General features: G+C 36.1%; 1 protein-coding gene across 1 annotated transcript in view; it reads left to right on the top strand.

Moving 5' to 3' along the window:
- Positions 1–20,263, top strand: part of Tnfrsf19 (TNF receptor superfamily member 19) — an 82,237-nt gene that overhangs the window by 56,008 nt on the left and 5,966 nt on the right. Inside the window, exons 6-7 of the mRNA XM_071610767.1 lie at positions 15,069–15,233; positions 16,061–16,186. Of these exons, the coding sequence (XP_071466868.1) occupies positions 15,069–15,233; positions 16,061–16,186 (291 nt within the window). The remainder of the gene's footprint in view (positions 1–15,068; positions 15,234–16,060; positions 16,187–20,263) is intronic.

Here is a 20,263-nt window from a genome sequence, read left to right as displayed (position 1 = left end):
TTTTTATTCATTCAAATTTTAATGGATACTTAGGGTGATTCCATATCTTGGCTGTTGTCAGTAATGTTGCAATGAACATGGGAGCACAGGTGTTTTTTCCATATACTGACTTCATTTCCTTTGGATAAATAAATAAGTACCCACTAGTGGAATGTCTGGGTCATGTGGTAATTCTATTTTTAGTTTATAAACTATACAGAAGAGATGATTTTTAATGTTCTTACTACAAAGAAATGATAAATGCTTGAGGTGATAGATATGCTAGTTAATTTCATCATTATACAATATATACATGTATCAAAATATCAACTTGGACCCCATAAACCTGTACACTACTTTTTGTCAATTAAAGATAAAATAAGTGGTAGATACGCATAATGGAATATTATTTAGCCATAAAAAGAATGAAGTCCTATCATTTATGGCAACCTCGATGGAACTGGGGATCATTATAATAAGCCAAGCACAGAAAGACAATATCACACGATCTCCCTTATATGTAGAATCTCAAAATGTTGCTCTCCTTTAAGTAGAGAGTAGAATGGTGGCTACTGGAGGCTGAGGAGAGTGGAGGGAGGGGTGAGGAAAGACTGTTCAATAGTGCAGCGCTTCAGTCAGACCAGAGCAGGAAGTTCTGCTGCGGAGTGCACAGTAGGATGGCCACAGATAACAGTAATTTACTCAACACATTTCAAAAAGCCAGAAGAATGGATTTTGAAAGTTTTCACCATAAATAAATGATAAATGTTTGAGGAGATACATGTTTAACCTGAATTAAACATTATACAATGTATACAAGTATCAAACATCACATGGTACCCTGTTAATAAGGACAATTTTTATGTTTTTAATCTATCAGTTTAAAATAAATTAATTAATTAATAATAAAATTAAATAAAATCACCCACATCCCATAATGGTACAGTTGAGGGCAGGTCAGTGCCAACCCAACATAGGATGGAGTCCTTCTGTTCCAGCAATATCCTGGCAGCTTTTACCAGGTACTCTGCTCTTAGATACAACTTAAACACAGTAATCCAAGTGGGAAATAAAGACACAGAACTGTACTTCTTAGGGGTGGGTTCTGCTCATAATAAGAGCATACTGATGAATCATCAGAATGAGTATTATAACAAAGACAGCTTGGGGCACCATGGGGTTCTGCCTTGATTCACTTGCATTTTAAAGCATGAAAGGGCTGGTAATTAGGGCAGTGCCTACCAAGGGAACTTAAAAGGAGTATCAAGCTCAGTTCTGTATCTATAAACAAATGCTACAACATTGCTCAACACAGCTTGCAGCTTAGATAGCCTCACTGTTTTTGATGTGCTCCTAGTTCAAAACCAAAAATCAATAAAAACAGTATCTGACACTGAGTTAGAAACTTAGCCACAAGTCAAAGGCTGTGGTCTAACATAATACACTTTACCTCCACTTCATGCACACACTGGCTAACCTAGACAGGTGTTAGAAGATGGGCCGGGCTGGTCTTACCAGTTCCAGATGCTGGCAAGGAGAGAAATCAAGCAAAAAATAAAATAAAAATTATACACACACACACACACACACACACGCATTTAGGAAAAGCTTCAAAAGGGACCTATATATAATTCCTTAAGAAAAAGATGCAAATTTTTGTATAGTCCTTCTATTATCACTCATTTGTAAAGTGATATTTTCTTAATTTAAATAATCTTGCTTAATATAAAGGATTCTACTTACTATGTATTATAAATTTGCACTGAACTGTGCTTCTCTTATTTTGTGGCATTGTATTTCCAAATCACATTTTGATTTCATTTTAGTTCATATTCACTCAATAATCAATTTATTTCCAGATTGGCAGAGTCAATAATTTTTGTAAAATCACAAACTATCAGACTGTTCTCCAAAATGTTGAAATTTGCTTTCTGTACTTAATTCCCAAAATAAAATATTTTAATGTAGCCCAGTTATTTAAGAATCAGAATTCACCCAGTTAAGCTTGATTTAACTTCTTTCTGGAAATGTATCCTTCTTCAGGCTTCCTTCAAAGTATACCTGCTTATTTTCTCCTTATCTCAGATGCTGGATCCTGTTCTATCTGATTTCACCATATACCTGGTTCTGCCCTGGATTCTTTTATCTATACTATACATGTTGGTGTTTTATCAGTCCCCTGGCTATGGATGTTACTTGCTTATATATTTATGATTTTCAAATTTATATCTGCAGCTACTATCTCTTTTCTGCTCCAGTTCATACATCTATATGGATAGATAATAGATACCTCAAACTTAACATTTCCAAATAAAACTTGTACCATCTCTGTAAATTAATAGATGGCACCATAATTTACCTGGTGGTTTACTCCAAAACCTAGGTACCATTCTTGACTCTATCTTTCCTTTACCTGACTCACAATCGATAAGTATACCAATTGCTCAGACAACAAATATTGCTCAAGTTGAAACACTAGACATCACTAACACCATGGTTAGCTGAGTGTTGACTGAACATCTTTCCCTGCAGATTTTCATCATTTATGTTTCTTCTTTGAAGAAATATCTATTTTGAGTACTTTGTCCATTTTTTTTCATGGATTATAATTCTATCTTAAAGCAATTTGTTCTAGCAGACCCAATTCTCTGTCTACGGGAGTGTTTGCCCATTTTTTAATTGGGTCGTTTGTATCTTTTTCTTGTCAAGTTGTAGGAATTCTTTATATATTCTGAATATTAAACCTTTACAGGTACGTAATTCATAAATGATTTTTCCCATTCTGTGGGTTATAATTTCATGTTCTTGTTGATGGCCTATGAAGCACAAAAAATTTCATTTTTAGAAAGCCTTATGTATTTATTTTTTTTCTTTCCTATACTTCCATTGTATATGTAAGAAACCATTCCAAACCCAAAGTCATGAAGATTTTCCCCTATGTCTCTAAGAATTTTAGTTTTAGCTCCTCAATTTAGATCTTTGATCCATTTTTAGTTAACTTGTAAATTTGATATGAGGTAGTACCCAACTTCATTCTTTTTTTTGTAGGTTTTCCAGCTGCAAAAAGATCGTTTTCTGAGCACCATGTTTAACGAGACTCTTTATCCTCCCATTGAACGGTGTTGCCAAAAATCATTTGGTTGTGAATGTAGGACTTTATTTCTGGGCTATCCATTCTGTTCCATTGTTCTATGTCTATCCCAGTACCACACTTTTTTTTAAATTACTATATTTGTAGTCATCAAAAGGAAGAAGGGGTCCTCTAAATTTTTTCTTCTTCAAGGATTTTTTTTTTCCTATTTCAGGGTTCCTTGAAATGCCATTTGTATTTTAGGATGATTTTTTTTTTCATTTCTGCAAAGAACTCTGTTAAATTTTGATAGGCATTGCTTCAAATCTACATATTACTTTGGGTAGACTACTGTCATCTGAAAAATATTAAGTCTTCCAATTTATGAACATTGGATGTCTTTCTATTTATTTTAGTCTTTTAACTTTTTTAACACTGTTTTTTAAATTTTCACTGCGTAAACATTGTACCTCCTTAGTAAAATTTATTCTCAAGTATTTTAGTCTTTTTGATGATTTTATAAACAGAATTTCTTAATTTTTGATTCATTGCTATTATATAAAAATATAATGATTTTGGATATTGATTTCTATGCTTCAATTTCATTGAATCCTTGTTAGTTCTAATAGTTCTTTCTTTCTTTTCTTTTTTTTTTTTAAATTCCTTAGGATTTTCTATTTGTAAGATCATGTCATCTGCAAATAGAGATAGTTTTACTTCCTTTCCAGTTTGGATGCTTTTTTTTTTTCTTCCCTTTTTTTGGCTACTTACTCAAGTTTAGGAGTTCTAGTACTAGTTAGGTAGAAATGGTAAGTGGGCATCTTCATCTTCTTTATTTTAGGAAAAAGCATTCATCTTTCACTGCTAAATATGATGTTTTTCATATGTGACCTCTATCATATTGAGGAAGTTCTCTTCCTAATTGAGTGCTTTTATCATGAGAGAGTAATAGATTTTGTCAAATGATTTTTTAGCATAACTGAGATGACACTGTGGATTTTTTTCCCCTTTCATTTTACTATTTCATAAGTAATTGATTGATTTTTATATGATTAGTCATCATTGTCTGGAACAAATCCCTTTTGGTCATGATGTGCAGTCCTTCATTATGCTTCTTAATTTGATTTGCTTACTGTTTATGCCTGTATATTTATAAGGAATCTTGATCTGCAGTTTTCTTCCTTTGTAGAGCTTTTATCTGGCTTTGGTACAGGGTAATGTTGATCTTATAGAATGAGTTAGGTAGTATTCTCTCTTTTTTAGATTTTTGGGAAGAGTTAGGAAGGACTGGATTTAATTCTTTAAATATGGGGTAAAATTCATCAATTAAGGCCTCTGGTCCTGAGTTTTTCTTTACTGTGAGGTATTTGGTTACCAGTTTGGTCTCCTTAATTATTATATGTCTATTCATATTTTCTATTTCTTCTTGTGTCATTTTTGTTCATTCATGTGTTTATAGGAATATGTCCATTTCATCTAAGTTGTCTCATATTTTGACATAAAATCTCTTATAAATTCTCAAATGATCTACTTTATTTCTGCATAGTCAATAGTGATGTTCTCTTTTTCTTTTTGATTTTAGTAACTTGAGTATTCTCTCCTTTTTTAGTCAATCTAAAGTTTTGTTGATTTTGCTTATATTTTCAAATAAGCAATTTTTAATTTTATTGATCATTATTTTTTTCTCTTCTTATTTCATTGATCTTGGCTATGATGCTTTTTACATTATTCCATTTCATATTTTTGGTTCTTTTTTTACTTTCTAATGTTTCAAAGTAGGTTAGGTTGTTGACTTTAGATTTTTCTTTTTTTAATGTAGACATTTACTGCTATAAATTTCCTTTTAGGTACTGCTATAGCCATATCCCAAAAGTTTTGGCATGTTATGTTTTCATTTTCATTCATATAAAAATATTTTCTAATTTCCTTTGTGCTTTCTTCTTTGACTCAGTGGTTATTAAAGAGTGTGTTGTTTAATTTCCAAATATTTGTGAAAATTTGTGAATTTTCTTTCCCTTATTGATTTCTAGTTTTATTCCATTGTGATTCAAAAAATATTCAAAAAATATTTTGTATAATTTCTTCTCAGAAACTTGTTGAAACTTGTTTTATTACCTTACATATAATCTATTCTGGAGAATGTTCCTTATACATTTCAGAAGATGTTTATTCTGATGTTATTGAGTACTTCCTATTTTTATTATAATAGAATTCAACTCCTCATTGTAGTTTGCAAATTCCTATTTTAACTGCCCCTGCTCAGCTCATCTGGTATCATCTCTTTCAACTCTTCTAGTTCTTTCTCAGGAAATATTTTTAACTGACTTATAAATTAACTTAAGCATTAATGTCATATCAATAAAGAATCTTTTCATAGTATGTAGAACAATTATAATGTCTTTGTATAAAGTTTTAAAATATATAGGAAAAGCTTGTACATTGATATAGCATTATTCACAAAAGCCAAAAGGTGTTAAAAAATGTTTATAATCTGACCAATGGATAAACAAATACATGGCATATTCATGCAATGGAATATCATTCTGCCATAAACAGAAATGAAGTTCTGATACATTCTAAACTATGGATGAGCCGTGGAAACATTATGCTAAGTGATAGAAGCCAGACACAAAAGTATATATAATATTATATGACTTGAAAGATGCAGAATAGGCAAATACATAGACAGAAAGCAGATTAATGCTTGCCAGGGACTGAGGCATGAGGGAAATGGAGAGACTACTTGGTTTCTAGGTTTTCTTTGGGGATGTTGAAAGTGTTCTGAAATGAGTGGTTGTAGTTGCACAACATTGTTATAGTTGCACAACATTAAGGTAAATCCTATGGATATTTTAACCTGATAAGAAAAATCAGTCACATATTTAAGAAATAGGTATGGATATGGATGGAAAAACAAATAGAAAAATCTCTTTTTGGAATAATATTTTATCAATTATTGAAAAATTAAAATCTACAATGAAGGAAACATAAATGACGAAGTCTCACTTTTATATTTATCCAGTGTCAGAGTGCTTGGTATAAAATGGATAAAAAATTCAACCATTTTGTTTATTGGCCGACTTTTATATTACATCTGGAATTCATATGTTAAATGTTACCATATATATTTTTGTCTAACCAGTTTAGATTAACAAGATAAAGCTTGCCTCAGTTAAGATTGCAAAGAGTTTATTGTTAATAATCTTTTTTTTTTTAAATTAAAGGGCAAGGCTAGAAATAGATTCATGTTCAGGTTTTAATTTGTTACACCTTTATTTGGTTTGAGAGTTTTGATGGTAACAGTGGAACAGCACAGAAAGCAATAGATTGAATTGTAGTTTACTTGAAACAAATATAAAAGTCCAAGAGAAAATATTTTAGTGAGAAATATTTTTAAAAAGTCTAACTTGTATGTTTATATTCCAGAATTAGCTGTTAATTGAACTGCGTGTGCCAAAATGTAGTCATTAACAAATAAAAATGCTCACATTTCTGATGATGTTGGAGTTTCCAGAGATATGTTATAGAGCAGGAAACCAGATGTGTCATTTCATATGCTAAACTCTCTGATGAAAACACAAGATATTAGCCCAGACAGAAAACTTAATTAGTTCATTTACAACTTAGTTCTTCCCTACTATATTTATTCAGTACTCACCTAATTATACCATATAGACTATAAAAATAATGTTGAAAAAATAAAGTTTAAAGGTCATATGTTGCTTTTTTCCTTTAATAAAATGCAGTAGCCTCTTTAATCTTAGGGATAAAACAGGTTGAATTTGTGAGGCCATATTTGTGTTTCTAATTAGGTGAAGCCATATTGTATGTATTAGCTGATTAACTAGAATTTATTCCCCTATACAAAATTTGAGGCAATAATCCTTCATATGACAGTATTTTTCTTTACTCCAGATGGTTGTAACAAATATAGTATAACTTTAAAAAGAGAGAGAGAGAGAGAGCATAAGTTTTAGAGTCAGACAAACCTAAGCTCAAATTTAGATCCAACCACTTACTAGTGGTTTGACATGAAAAAAAAAATATTCCTGGATATGTATGGCTTTTTTCAAGTATAAAACCCTTACTGTAAAGCATCATTATGATTCCTAGGAAGTTAGTAAGCAAAGGGCTGGCCCTGGGATGTTGGGCACGTAGGAGTTATGATAGGGTGGGTAATGGCTTAGAGAACTGTCTACAAAAGAGAAATGATGCTCTTGTTAGCAGCTCTAGGCAATCTTATGCTACCTCTGCATAGTTTTGGAGGTTGGGGGTAAGTAGAAGAGTAAGATTCATATGCAGAATTTGATAAAAATGATGTGAAGACTCCATTGTTTCCTATATCCTATCCTCCTAGTAATTTCTGAAATTGGCTTGAAATAGCTTTTTTAAATTTTTATTTATTTATTCTAATCAGTTATACATGATAGCAGAATGCTCTTTGATTCATTGAATACAAATGCAGCACAATTTTTCACTTCTCTGGTTATTCATAAAGTAGGGCCACACCATTTGTGCAATCATACATGTACCTAGGGTAATGATATCCATCTCATTCCACCATATTTCCTACCCCATACCCCCTCCTATCTTCCCTTTCCTTTGCTGTATCCAAAGTTCCTCCATTCCTCCCATGTCCCCCCCCCCATCATCCTCACCCATTATGGATCAGCATCTACTTATCAGAGAGAAAGAAAAAAATAAGCCTTTAGTTTTTTGGGATTGGCTTACTTCACTTAGCATGATGTTCTCCAACTCCATCCATTTACCTGCAAATGCCATGATTTTATTATCTTTTAATGCTGAGTAATATTCCATTGTGTATATATACCACAGTTTCTTTATCCATTCATCTATTGAAGGGCATCTAGGTTGGGTCTACAGTTTAGCTATTGTGAATTATGCTGCTATAACCATTGATGTGGCTGCATCACTGTAGTATGCTGTTCTCAAGTCCTTTGGGTATAGACCGAGAAGTGGGATACCTGGGTCAAATGATGGCTCCATTCCAAGTTTGAAATAGCTTTTGTTGGAAGAAGTGACTGAAAACTGCAGAAAGGAGTATGGCCCTTATATCAGAGATTGAGATCCAGTAGGAGACTTTCACTGCTCTGCAATTTATGCTCCCTGTCTTAGCTGCTGTCCTGAGCTCCAAATTCATGCCTCCAATAAACTACTGACCATCTCCACCCAGATGAGGGAACATTGTAAACTCAACAGCCCAAAGAATGAGTTCCTCATTACAACCATGACCACCTCCCCTAATAAAATTCCCTGTTCCTCTCCCAAAAGGTCTTTTGACTTTTCTGACTTCTTTTGGGCATCCATTATAAATCAGCATCATTTAAAATGTATTATTAATTAAAATTACATTTGGCATCTAGTAACTAAAGTAAGGTCCCTTTTGTGATGTCTCCCTAGAGTGCTAATCAAAATTGTCTAGCGAAGGCTGTTTTTGTTTGGTATTCATTCTGAAGAGACAGCTCCTAACCTTCAGGTTTGTGTATTGATCAGTCTGAACAGCCCTTGCTTTTTCATCCACAAACTAATATTACATCAAGTAAGTCCATGCAAACACAACTGTCTTTACTCCAGGCTGTTTCCATCTGCATTGTCACCAACTACATTGCCAAAGATAGGAGATACCCATTAAACATGTCATTGCCATAATCTCATTTTATTGATGGGGCAAGTCCCCATTAAATAAACTTTTTGGAATTCTCAGAGTGTTTCATTTCTTTTATAAACATTCATTCATTCTGTTATTTAACAAATATTTATCCGGAACCAGCTATGTGCCAAGATCCTTTAGAAATATTGTAAATGCAGTAGTGAACAAAACTGACAAAAACCCCTGACCTTGGGAAACTGTATGGAGGAAATACTTGGTTAGGCTAAAGGCTAAGCTGTGATAATGAAGAGGCCCCAAAGGATTTTGGCCTAAGTGTGATGGAAGTTTTTCTCTCTTATGTAACAGTCCAGCCAGTCCCACCAGGCAGACAGCTGGGCTGGATGAATTCAGAGGCCAGCTGCCCATCCTGCTACTGTGTAACCTCTGTGTATCTACCTGCCTCACCCCTCCAATCACAGCTAGGTTGCTGCAGTACCCAGCTTCCAGCTCTCAGTGAAGAGAAAGACCAGGGCAAGCAATTTGTCCCTAAGTTGAAATGATCCACAGGTCGCACACATCTCTTCTGCCCACCCCACCTTCCCAGTGGCTCTACCTTGGTCATTATCTCTCACATGGCTGTGAAAGAGGCTGGAAAGCTTGGCCGCTTGCTGGGCCAGCCTAGCCACAGCCAGCTGGGTGTTTGCACAAGCCAGATGGGTTCCATAACTCCCACCTTGAGGGAAATGACAATGAACCAAACAGGTCAAATATATAAAATGTCAGGTGGCAGTAAGTGCTATAGAGGGAAAGAAAGCAGGCAAGCTGGTAGGAAGCAGTGGGGTGAGATTGCAATTTTAGTTTGGTGGGGAAACCTCACCGGGTAGATGAATTTGAGGGAGGACCTACACAGCTGAGGGAGTGATCCACGCAGCAGAGGGAGAGCATTACAGAAAGCAGCAATGACAGGTGAGAAGGATTTGGGAGTTTTATTAGGGGAGGTGGTCATGGTTTTAATGAGCAACTCATTCTTTGGGCTGTTGAGTTTACAATGTTCCCTCATCTGGGTGGAGATGGTCAGTAGTTTATTGGAGGCATGAATCTGGAGCTCAGGACAGCAGCTGAGACAGGGAGCATAAATTGCAGAGCAGTGGAAGTCTCCTACTCCATCTCAATCTTTGATGTAAGGGCCACACTCCTTTCTGCAGAGGGAAGCCACCAGGCCACAGGGTGGAGGCCGTACTTCCCTGACAGCCAGCGTTTCCAGGAGCGCATTGCAACTGATCTGCACCAGCTCCTCTGTCCTAAGAGGAGTGCTCAGTGCCTCAGCCTCACAAAGGATCGTGGAACTGTCTCATTTTCCCTCGAAGGAAACAGACTCAGGTGAAAAATCTTGTTCACTGTCCTGGTGCGAAGTGGCAAGAGCCGGATTTGGGACCCCAGTTCTTCCTTCTCCAGCCAGCCCTGCCTGAACAGGGCCCTTTGTCAGGAATGTTCTCTGGAAAAAAAAAAAAGGATCTTTTGTTTAGCAGATTTCTAAACATCAGGTACTAGGAAGTCGAGGAAGGTACACAAGGAGGGCAATCAATAGAAAGCAAAGCTGTGGCTCTGGAAAGCGCAGGCAGGGTCCGGATGTGATCGGGTGCTTCCAGGGTCTGTCTTTGCGTGTCCTTGTTCCATTTCTCTCTCTGCGTGTGGCCTTTCCAGACTCCATCACCCCCATAAAACATCCTCTCCTTCTTGCCATGGAAGAAGGGACTAGGAACTACATCCATGGAGCAGTACGATCTCCCCCATGGGATCAGAAGACAGGATTCCAGCCCAAGGTCCCTTTGCTCTGAACCTTGAGCAGGAAACACAAGGTCTTCCCCACCTGGAGGGCAAAAGGGATCATGGGTGAACTTTCCCCACTCTACCTAAGTAAGACCATGAAATCCCTCTAGAGATGTGAGCAAGGCACGTGGCTATAAAGAACACACACTCTGAAGCAATTTAATTGGTTAGGGTAAGCATGCCTTTGTTTTCTAGATAAAGTTGTTTCCAAAACAATGTGGCTGTTCCTATTCCCAGTTCTTCAGAAGTATTGTCAGAATCCTAATAAGGTATAGGAAAAATTCCTTGCAGACATTTAATATGCTTAGTGAACTTTGGACAAAGTATTTGGTCCAGGCATGTGGGTGGAATTAATCTTTAATGGTAGCATCATTGAAATATTCACAGTCAACAAAACAATACTTTTTAGTTTGTAGTAGATAAGTTGTTTTCTGGGAAATTCTCAGTAGAATCTCAATTAACCACAACTTAATAGAAGTCATTTTATAGCTAGTACAAAACTCCCTTTTTCCCCTCAACAATTTGTTTTTACTGTTCAAATAAAAAAAAATAATTATACAGGGCTGGGGATGTGGCTCAAGAGGTAGCGCACTCGCCTGGCATGCGTGCGGCCCGGGTTCGATCCTCAGCACCACATACAAACAAAGATGTTGTGTCCGCTGAAAACTAAAAAAAAAAATAAATATTAAAAAATAATTTTAAAAAAATTATACAAAAGTAGGCTTTTAAAACAAAGCACATATGTGAATGAGTTTTTGGGGCTCAGACGATATTCATCCAGTCTCCACAGCTACCGTATTTATATCGACCTTGCTGTATGTGACAGAATTAAAAATGATGAACTAGAAATGATGATCCCATTTCCTGTAAACATCATGGTTTGCTTAAGTGTTGTCACAAACTTGCACATATAAGCAAGAAGGCAGTTCTACTTACTTCTTACCTACTTACTTTGAGAACTAAGGGTGTAAGAATTAACAGGATGGCTTTTCTTATATAAATGTCAAAAATTAAGAGATAAAACGTGTATTTTTCTTGTCTGTCATTACATGTTATTACGTAGGAAAGTGAATAGAGAATGGACACAATGGGTGTACTTCTCTTCAAAACTGATGTGGCAACTTGATGTCATTGAAATTACCATATTAATAGGCAAGGGAGGGAGAGGAGGGGAGGTTCACAGGATTGGTTGGGGGTGTAGGGTGAAGTAAGGAGGATTGGAATGGGAAAGACAGAAGAATGAAATATATAACTTTCCTATGTTCATTATGAATACATGATCAGTATAACAACCACAATAACGGGAAGTTACGCTCCAAATAATATATATCATAATACATTCTATTGTCATATATAACTAAAAAGAACAATTCAAGAAAAAAAGAAATTACAGTGTTAGTTTTCTGTCTTAGAAATGTGTATACTATCGAGCCTTTTATGTTTAGAGAAAATAATTCCAAGGTTACAAAACACCAAGTTAAAAATAAATCCTCACTCCATTTATAACTTATAAATCCATTTATAAGTTAGAGACAGTTCCTTTTATTTTAAGGCAAATAAGTTGACCAATACAATTTGGAAGGATTTTAAACATTGACAATTTAGAGAACTCTACAGCAATTCTACTTTAACCTGAAATTCCTATTCTTAGGACAGTTTTCCTGAATATCCAGTTCTAATAAATTGATGACCTTAACTTAAAAGTTACAACATGGAAACTTTGAGATCTTCTTTTTGATGACATCTTTTGCTAAAGCCCGGTATTAAGCAGGGCTGGATTATGTGATCCAGAGTTTAGCTAAGGAAACTGTTTTCACTCTGAAGTGAACAAATATAAGTGGGATGACAGTTTCCCACAGCTTTACCCTTTGGTCCAAATAGATAATGCTTATGCTTCTAAGTCACTTCCCCTTCGGTGTGGACTGCTATTTTAACTTGCCTGGAACGTAAGCTCCTACTCAGTTATTTATCTGCCTGTGTTTGTACAGCTGGGCCTGAGTTCATACATCCTTTTGTGACTCTGTCCACTGATTGAGGCTGTTTCAGATTTAGATTTAATCTGTATCAGGCTATGAATGTAATTTGTTTAAATCACTGTGTAATCAACATTTAATATGTTCTATTTGATTATTATAGCATTTCCATATAGTTATGTGATTTAAATATTTTGTGAATATTAAACACATTTACAAATAAGTGGCCTTTAAAACACACAGTTTGGGCCCCTATTTATCCAAGCCCAAGGTACAGATGAATGATGAAGAAACTTTGATCTTTGTTGCCCAAATCATTGAGACTAGAAATTCTAGGACTCATGCTCCAATATAATTGTTCCTGGTATCCTGTTTTCATGATTTAGTAATATTAACCCAAATGTTTCTCTCTGGTTCCAGTCTCAAGTGTCATACTATGGAGAACAATCTTATTGGGGTTGGGGAATGTGTAGCCAGAGCTGAAAAGAAAGATACCAAGACACCAGAAGATAAGTTGTCCTGCATTTAGGTGCCATAATATACAGATATACATAAAAACCTTCATTCTCTGGAGTTTTTATGTCCTATATGATGGTCATCAGCTATTGGCCACATGTAGCTACTGAGCACTTGAAACGTGGACAATCTGAACTGAGATGAGCTGTCTCTGTAAAATCACATTGAATTTTGAGATTTTTGTACAAAATAAAGAATGCAAAATTTTTATATTAAATACATGTTAAAATATTTTAAGAGCTTCTGGTTAAGTAAATTGATTAAAGTTTTTTTTTTTTTTTTTGACTTTTTAAAAATGTGGCCTCTAGACAATTAAAGTTACATGCGAGGCATGCATTGTGCTTCTTTGGACAGCACGGGGAGAACAACATGGAGCACTGAGGACCCAAAGCAGAAGCAGAATTAGGCCCACCCCAGTGAGCTCACTTGAGATATTTATTCAAGGGTAGAAAAATTGTAATTTCCCTTCCATTTAGATGCTATTCCTCTCTCAAATTCATTTTTCTCTGATTCATTTGGGCTGAGTTAAATAACATCTTCTGTGATCCCATTGTATATAGATTTTTGATTTATATGTGTGTATTCAGCTGGGTAACTTAAGGATAATAGAAATGCTAGCTATGATCATCATCACCACAATAGCTTATGATTCTGTAACACTAGGTGCACGTAGGCCCCTCCAAAGTACTTTTCATAATACTTCATTTAATCCTTTAATAAGTCAACAGCTGGATGACTTATTCCACGATGTCAACTTGGACTCAGAGAGACCAAGTCAGTGGCTCAAGGTGATATAAGTAGACACTGACTTAGACCATCAGTCCCCAAATCTACCCTTAACCATGAAGCAGTACACAGTATCTTGTCTTGGCTTTCATAGTGCATTACTATACCTGCCTCTGTATACAACAGCATGAGTCCTTTCTGCTAAACATAGAGGTTTTAATTTAATAAAAGTAATTATATTATATTATATAATTATATATAATTATATTAATTATAATAATTGATAATTTAAATCTAAAAGAACTCAAATGTTTTCTCTATCAGAAATGGGAGGCCTACAATTAGTTTGTGGATGATCCAACTCTTTGTTTTACCTTATAGCTGCTCAAAAAAGTATATTTTAGGTCAGTATTCCTGAAAATATAGATGACCTAATTCCAATTAATTACCTAATGAAAGAGTCCAGAGAATATCCCCTCCAAACATAAGACACTAGCATGTGGATCATTTTGAATTAAAGACACTTGGGAATCAGCAGATGCTGGAAAAATGCTCTTCTCGGATACTCCCTTATCTACCTAGAGACCTGATCTGCCTAAGGTGAACACAATTGAGTTAGGTCCACTCCCTGAAATTTCATCAACCAGAGAAAGTTAAATTCATGTTGCAGAAAAGGAGACGAGGAAGGTCATCACACCTGGGCAGACTTCTTGCAAGCTATTCTCTGCTCTTTGATCTCATTCAGTTTGCAAAGAATCATTCACAAATCCCTGCCTGGTCTCAGGGCCCATTCCTTCTTCCCAACAGTCATTTACTACCCCTCAAAAATGGTGTACATTTCTATCTCCTCTCCCCTGTGAAGAAGGGCATCTGAACCCCTTGTGTTATTGGCATTTACCCTCCTAGAGAGCCCGTGAGCCTGGAAATGGAAGCGTGTGTTGCTTTTTCTCCATTTAACCTGCCTATTATCATTCACATCAGTGAACCTTCAGAGCAAGGAGAGGAAATTTCCCTTTACCCCACCACTGCTGTGTGCCGAGTAGGGAGATCCAGAGGTCAAGATGACAGATTACAGATGCCAGCTTTCTGTTCTAGTGACCAAAGACGGTGTATTAGGACTGTAGGTCTGCAGTGGTGAAGGAACAAAGAGGAGGCACATCCAACAAATTTAGGGGTAAAAGGTGGAGATGTAGAATTTTTAAAAAATCTTCCGAGAGCACTTGATTCATCTTAAAATCTCTCACACTGCTTTTCTTAGCTCTTATTTTTGCCGTATGAAGGCCATTGCTAAAGGTGCCCACCAACTATGGTGTCAGTACTTTGGGTTGCTGAGAACATGCTAACCCATTGCTGTGATTTTCAGGTACCAGCAAGGTCAACCTTGTGAAGATCGCGTCCACAGCTTCCAGCCCTCGGGACACAGCCCTGGCTGCGGTCATCTGTAGTGCTCTGGCCACTGTGCTGCTGGCCCTCCTCATCCTGTGTGTCATCTACTGTAAGAGACAGTTCATGGAGAAGAAACCCAGTTGTAAGTTTCTAACTCTTTATATTTCCTTATTGTTATTAATTATCATTGTCATCCAAGTGTGTGACAAGAACAATGGCAAAGGCAAGCATCAGTAGTTGCTGAAGGATAGTGAGCACATGAAAATGGACCTCACCAGGGATGGCACAACTTTATAACAACACTGACAAGGCGGGGATGTCCCTGTGCCACAAGGCAAATATTAAAATTGTCCTGAGATTTGGCAACATAAATACCCTAAATTCTGAGCTTTCTTAACCAATTAGTTCATATTTGTGTATAAGAAGAAATAGTCCTCAACTTACCTGATTCAACTTAACAGATTTTTGACTGTACAATGTCATGAAAGCATGCCCACACAAGAGCTACTGTCAGCACAGCATTCTAAATTATATGGGATATTCAACACTTTACTATCCATATGCTTTGTGCTAGATGATTCTGCCAAACTGTAGGCTGCTGGAAGTGTTCTGAGCACATTTGAGGTAGGCTAGGCATGCTGTAATGTTTAGTAGGTTAGTTGTATTAAATGCATTTAAACATCTTCAACTTGCAATGGGGTTTTCAGGTGAAAATTGGTTTCTTACTTGGGAAAATGTGGGCAAAAGTACCAACTTTCTCTGTCACTTGAATTCATCTGCAAAATGTTTCTATCACTACAGGTTCCATGCAAAGTCGAGCAGGATCTGTAATCAAAAATCGCAGCGATAGCGGACTTTTTCTCTAAAAATACAAAAGCTAGAATGGTTCCAGTCTGGGTTATGGTGTTAATGGAACTCCCTTATAGAGGAAATACTATTCACTGATAGAATTGTCATTCCTGTCTTTAGGGTCTCTGAGATCACAGGATATTCAGTACAATGGCTCTGAATTGTCGTGCTTTGACAGACCTCAGCTCAGCGAATATGCTCACAGAGCATGTTGCCAGTGCCACCAGGATTCTGCCCAGACCTACGGTAAGTTCAACCACAAAGGGCCTGTCAGACAGCAGGTGGAAGGCAGAGTTTGAAACTGCAAAGAATTGTCCATTTGGGTCTCACCATAAGGTGGCTGGGCTCAGTTTTCTAGTTATAGTTAATCTTGTTAAATCATTCTCCACTATCTTTTGTTGGTTGGGGTGTCAGATCTCTTCACAATTAAAAAGAAAATAAAGCCAGGGGCAGTGGCACATACCTGTAATCCCAGAGACTCCAGAGGCTGAGGCAGGAAGATTGTAATTTTGAGGCCAGATTCAGCAATTTAACAAGAGCCTGTGAAATTAAAAAGGCTGGGGGTGTCCTCAGTGATAGAATGCCCTTGGGTTTAATCTCCCTAAGTACATAAGCAAGCCCAGAAAGCGTCTCATTCAAACCTAACATTTTTCAGCAACTTTCTAGGCAAGTTTGCCTTTCCTTTTTTGAGTCAGGTTGACTTGAAATCATGTTGACCTGATGTAGAGTAGAAGTTTTTAATCCTTTATCTTGTGAATTCAAACGAAACCTTCAAATCAAACCACTGAACTCCATGCCCAACCCTAATGTTTCCATTTTAACGTCTTTTGTGATGTCTTAAAAGGAGCAAAGAGGTCCATGTCAGAGTTTTCCTCAAACCATAATTGCTTCTCAGATTATTGACAGACATGACAGTTTAGGAAAGTGATTTAAATGGAAATCGGTTTCTCACTTGGGCAAATGGGAGCAAAGGTGAAACTGACTTCCTTTGCTATTTATATGTATTCATCAGCACGAGGTTTTTACACCTTACATGTCCCATTCCAGTCCCCACTAAATGATCTCACTACTCTACAAATTAAAATTGCATGTGACCAACAGCCCTCCCTGAGTCTATCCTAGCTTCCCTTCTCTCCCTAACTGCATTTCTGTTAGCACCCACAAATGCCAGGCTAAATTACACCATGTCAAGTCTCTCCTGGGCACATTTTATTTGCTTTAAGTTAAATATATCCCCGTGAGGTTGGCTTGTCCTCCTGATACTATCCAATCTTGCTTTTCAAAAAATTGCAGGCTGAAGTGTTTCAATCTCATAACTGATTTTTTTTTTCTACTGATCATTACTATCTTCTATTTTAGGAATGGGTTAAAAAGCAAAATACAAGACTTTCTGTGATGGGTGTGGATCCAGTTTTGCCTTTGCCTATAGATAATGGGCTCTTAACTATTGACAGTAACTTTGTGATCCCCAAACACACCCAATCATTGTGTCCTCTTGAATATTTCATGGACACTGCTACTAGAATCAGAGTAAGCAGGAATAATTTCTTAAGAGATGAACTTTAATTTTAATTCAAAAGATTAATTTGTAATACAAAAGATTAAACCTACAGGTGGCCTGGTTTATACAATCTCTAAACAGAACACAGAAGATTCCTTATACCAATGTCCAAGTTCAGTGTAGCTTGTCATTATAAGCATTTCCTCCTCATGACAGCGCCCCTTTTTTTCTTTAAACATGTTATTCTGACTTAAGTTCTGACATATAAACATTGAAAGGATAGGACAAAGAATTTCTACTTATCTTTTACCCATATTTCAAAAATATTAATATTTTTTTCTGATTTGCTTCATCTCCTCATAAATACATGTATATATGTACATATTTTTATTTGCCATTTAAATATCAGTTACATAGATGTGTGCATTTTCCCCTTAATATTTCAGTGTTTATTTCCTATGAACAAGAACATTCTCTTACATAATAGCACAAGTATTAAAATCAGGAAATTAGCACTAATGCGATGCTGTTTCACAATCTACAGAGCATATTCAGTTTTCTTATCTATCCAATAATGTCCTTCATGGCAAAGAAAACCAGATACCACTGCTGCATTCAGTTGTCAAATTTCTTTGGTCTCTTTTAAGCTGCAGTTTTTCCTGAGTTTTTCTTTGTGTTTCATGGCATTGAAGTTTTTGAAAAATACAGGCCAGTCAGTAGTTTTGCAGGGTGACCTTCAGTTTGGGTTTGTCTACTCTCCTCAAGATTAGATTCAGAAATATTGCAGAGGGAACACATCACATCCTTCTCAGTACACTGGATCAGGAGGCACCAGTGTCCCTCTGTCACATGTCTTGTCAGGTTGACTTTGGCCACTTAATTAAAGGGTATCTTCCAGGTTTCTCCACTGTAAAGTTATTGTTATCTTTAATTAGTAAACATATGGGGAAAGACAGTTTGAGACTATGTAAATATCCTGTTCCTACCCCAACTTTGACCCAGGAGATAGCATCCCTGATGATTTTTACCTAAGCCAGTCATTAATAATAGTTTCTTTTTAAAAATTTCGAATTTGTTCTTTTTAGTTATACATGACAGTAGAATGTACTTTGACATGTCATACATACATGGAGTGTAACTTCCCATTTTTGTGGTTGTACATGATGTGGAATTACACTGGTATTACTAATGGCTTCTAATTCCATCATTCTTTCTACATTTACAACTTGGCTTCCTATGAAAAGAAGGAACTTTCCCTTCTCCCCCACTTATTTATTTACTTCAGTTAGTCTAGACTGCAGACTGTGAACCTTAATCAGTGGTTACAAATTCTTTGGAATCATTTGTAATTTTGATGTTCAAATTCTTCTAGATGTGGTCAGTAGACGTTCCCTCAGACTGGCTCATATGCTATTGTGACATGTCCCCTTTATATTTCTAGCACCTTATTACTTTCTGGCACAAAAAGAATTCCAGGTTCGTCTTGTACTTTCTCTGAAATCAGCCATTTCTACCAGGAATGGTAGTGCCTTTTGCTTTTAAATAATTTGAAATTATGTCCCATAGTGAGCATGACACATTTGTTGAGTTACCTAGTGGTAGAACCAGAGCAGGTCCCGGCAGTCACAGTTCCCAGTCACCATGGTATGTTCCAATGTACCATACAGAGGTCTTGCTTTAAGAGAGATTTAGATAAAGTCTACCTGGATGTCCTGTCAACAATGGTTTGCAGTTGCATCTCAATATATGAAATTAATTTTTTGAGAGGGAAATAAATATTAATTTCATAATATTTCCCATTTATAAAAATAGATATTCCCCATGGAAAAATTTGGAACACACAAAAACAAATATAAATACGTGTAGATATATATAATTTTTTCAAGTTTTTTTTAACTATGTACACATGTCTTTGTATTTGTGTGCTTTGGTATCTTAATAGTTTCATAAAAATCAAAATTATACTTAAATGTGCATAGAGAGCAAGAAGTCTAGAAAGCCACTCACTAAAATGTTGGCCAAATTAATATTTCCATCTTATAGAATTGGGAAAGATTATGCTTATCTAAAAAAAATCTTTATATTTTTTTAATTTTTTCCTTCTTCAGTGAGCATAGTGGTTTGTGAAGCTGAGGGCACACATCTGCTTATGCTTTAACTTACATTGTAAGCAATTAAAAATAGGCATATGTGTTCATTGAGTTAAGGACTTGGAACATTTTTAGGTTCTTGTCTATATTACTACACATTCAGCAGAGGAGTTGTACTGTTTCTCCTGTCATCAGCATTGTGTGAGAGTCTCATTTCACATGCTTTCCCATAGCCTTTTATCATTTTTTTATTGTGGTAAATACACATAACACAACACTGACCATCTTAACCATTTCTAAGTGAACAGTTCAGTGGCGTAAGTACATTCACATTGCTGTGCAACCATCAGCACCATCCACCTCCAGAACTCCCAGAACTTCCCAAGCTCAAGCTGTCTCCATTAAACACTAGTGTAATGTAGGAACCAAGCCCAGCATTCTGTACAACTACAATGCACCAGTAAAATAATGTGGGGAAAAAAATGAAGCCTAGTAATAAATAAATAAATATTTAAAAATTTTTCAAGTCCAAGAAAGAACAATTCAAAATATTCTAAGGAAATGAGCAGCATTACAAGCTTATTCCACAACGGAAAAAAAAAAAAAAAAACTAATATACAGGGCTGGGCTGGGGCTCAGCCAAAGCGTACTTGCCTGGCATGTGTGAGGCACTGGGTTCGATTCTCAGCACCACGTAAAATAAATAAAGGACTATCAACAACTAAAAAAAAA

Source organism: Marmota flaviventris, chromosome 4, assembly GCF_047511675.1.
Source record: "Marmota flaviventris isolate mMarFla1 chromosome 4, mMarFla1.hap1, whole genome shotgun sequence".
NCBI classification, from domain to species: domain Eukaryota; kingdom Metazoa; phylum Chordata; class Mammalia; order Rodentia; family Sciuridae; genus Marmota; species Marmota flaviventris.
Note: the sequence above shows the minus strand (reverse complement) of the source record. Positions and strands in the feature narration are given on the sequence as shown.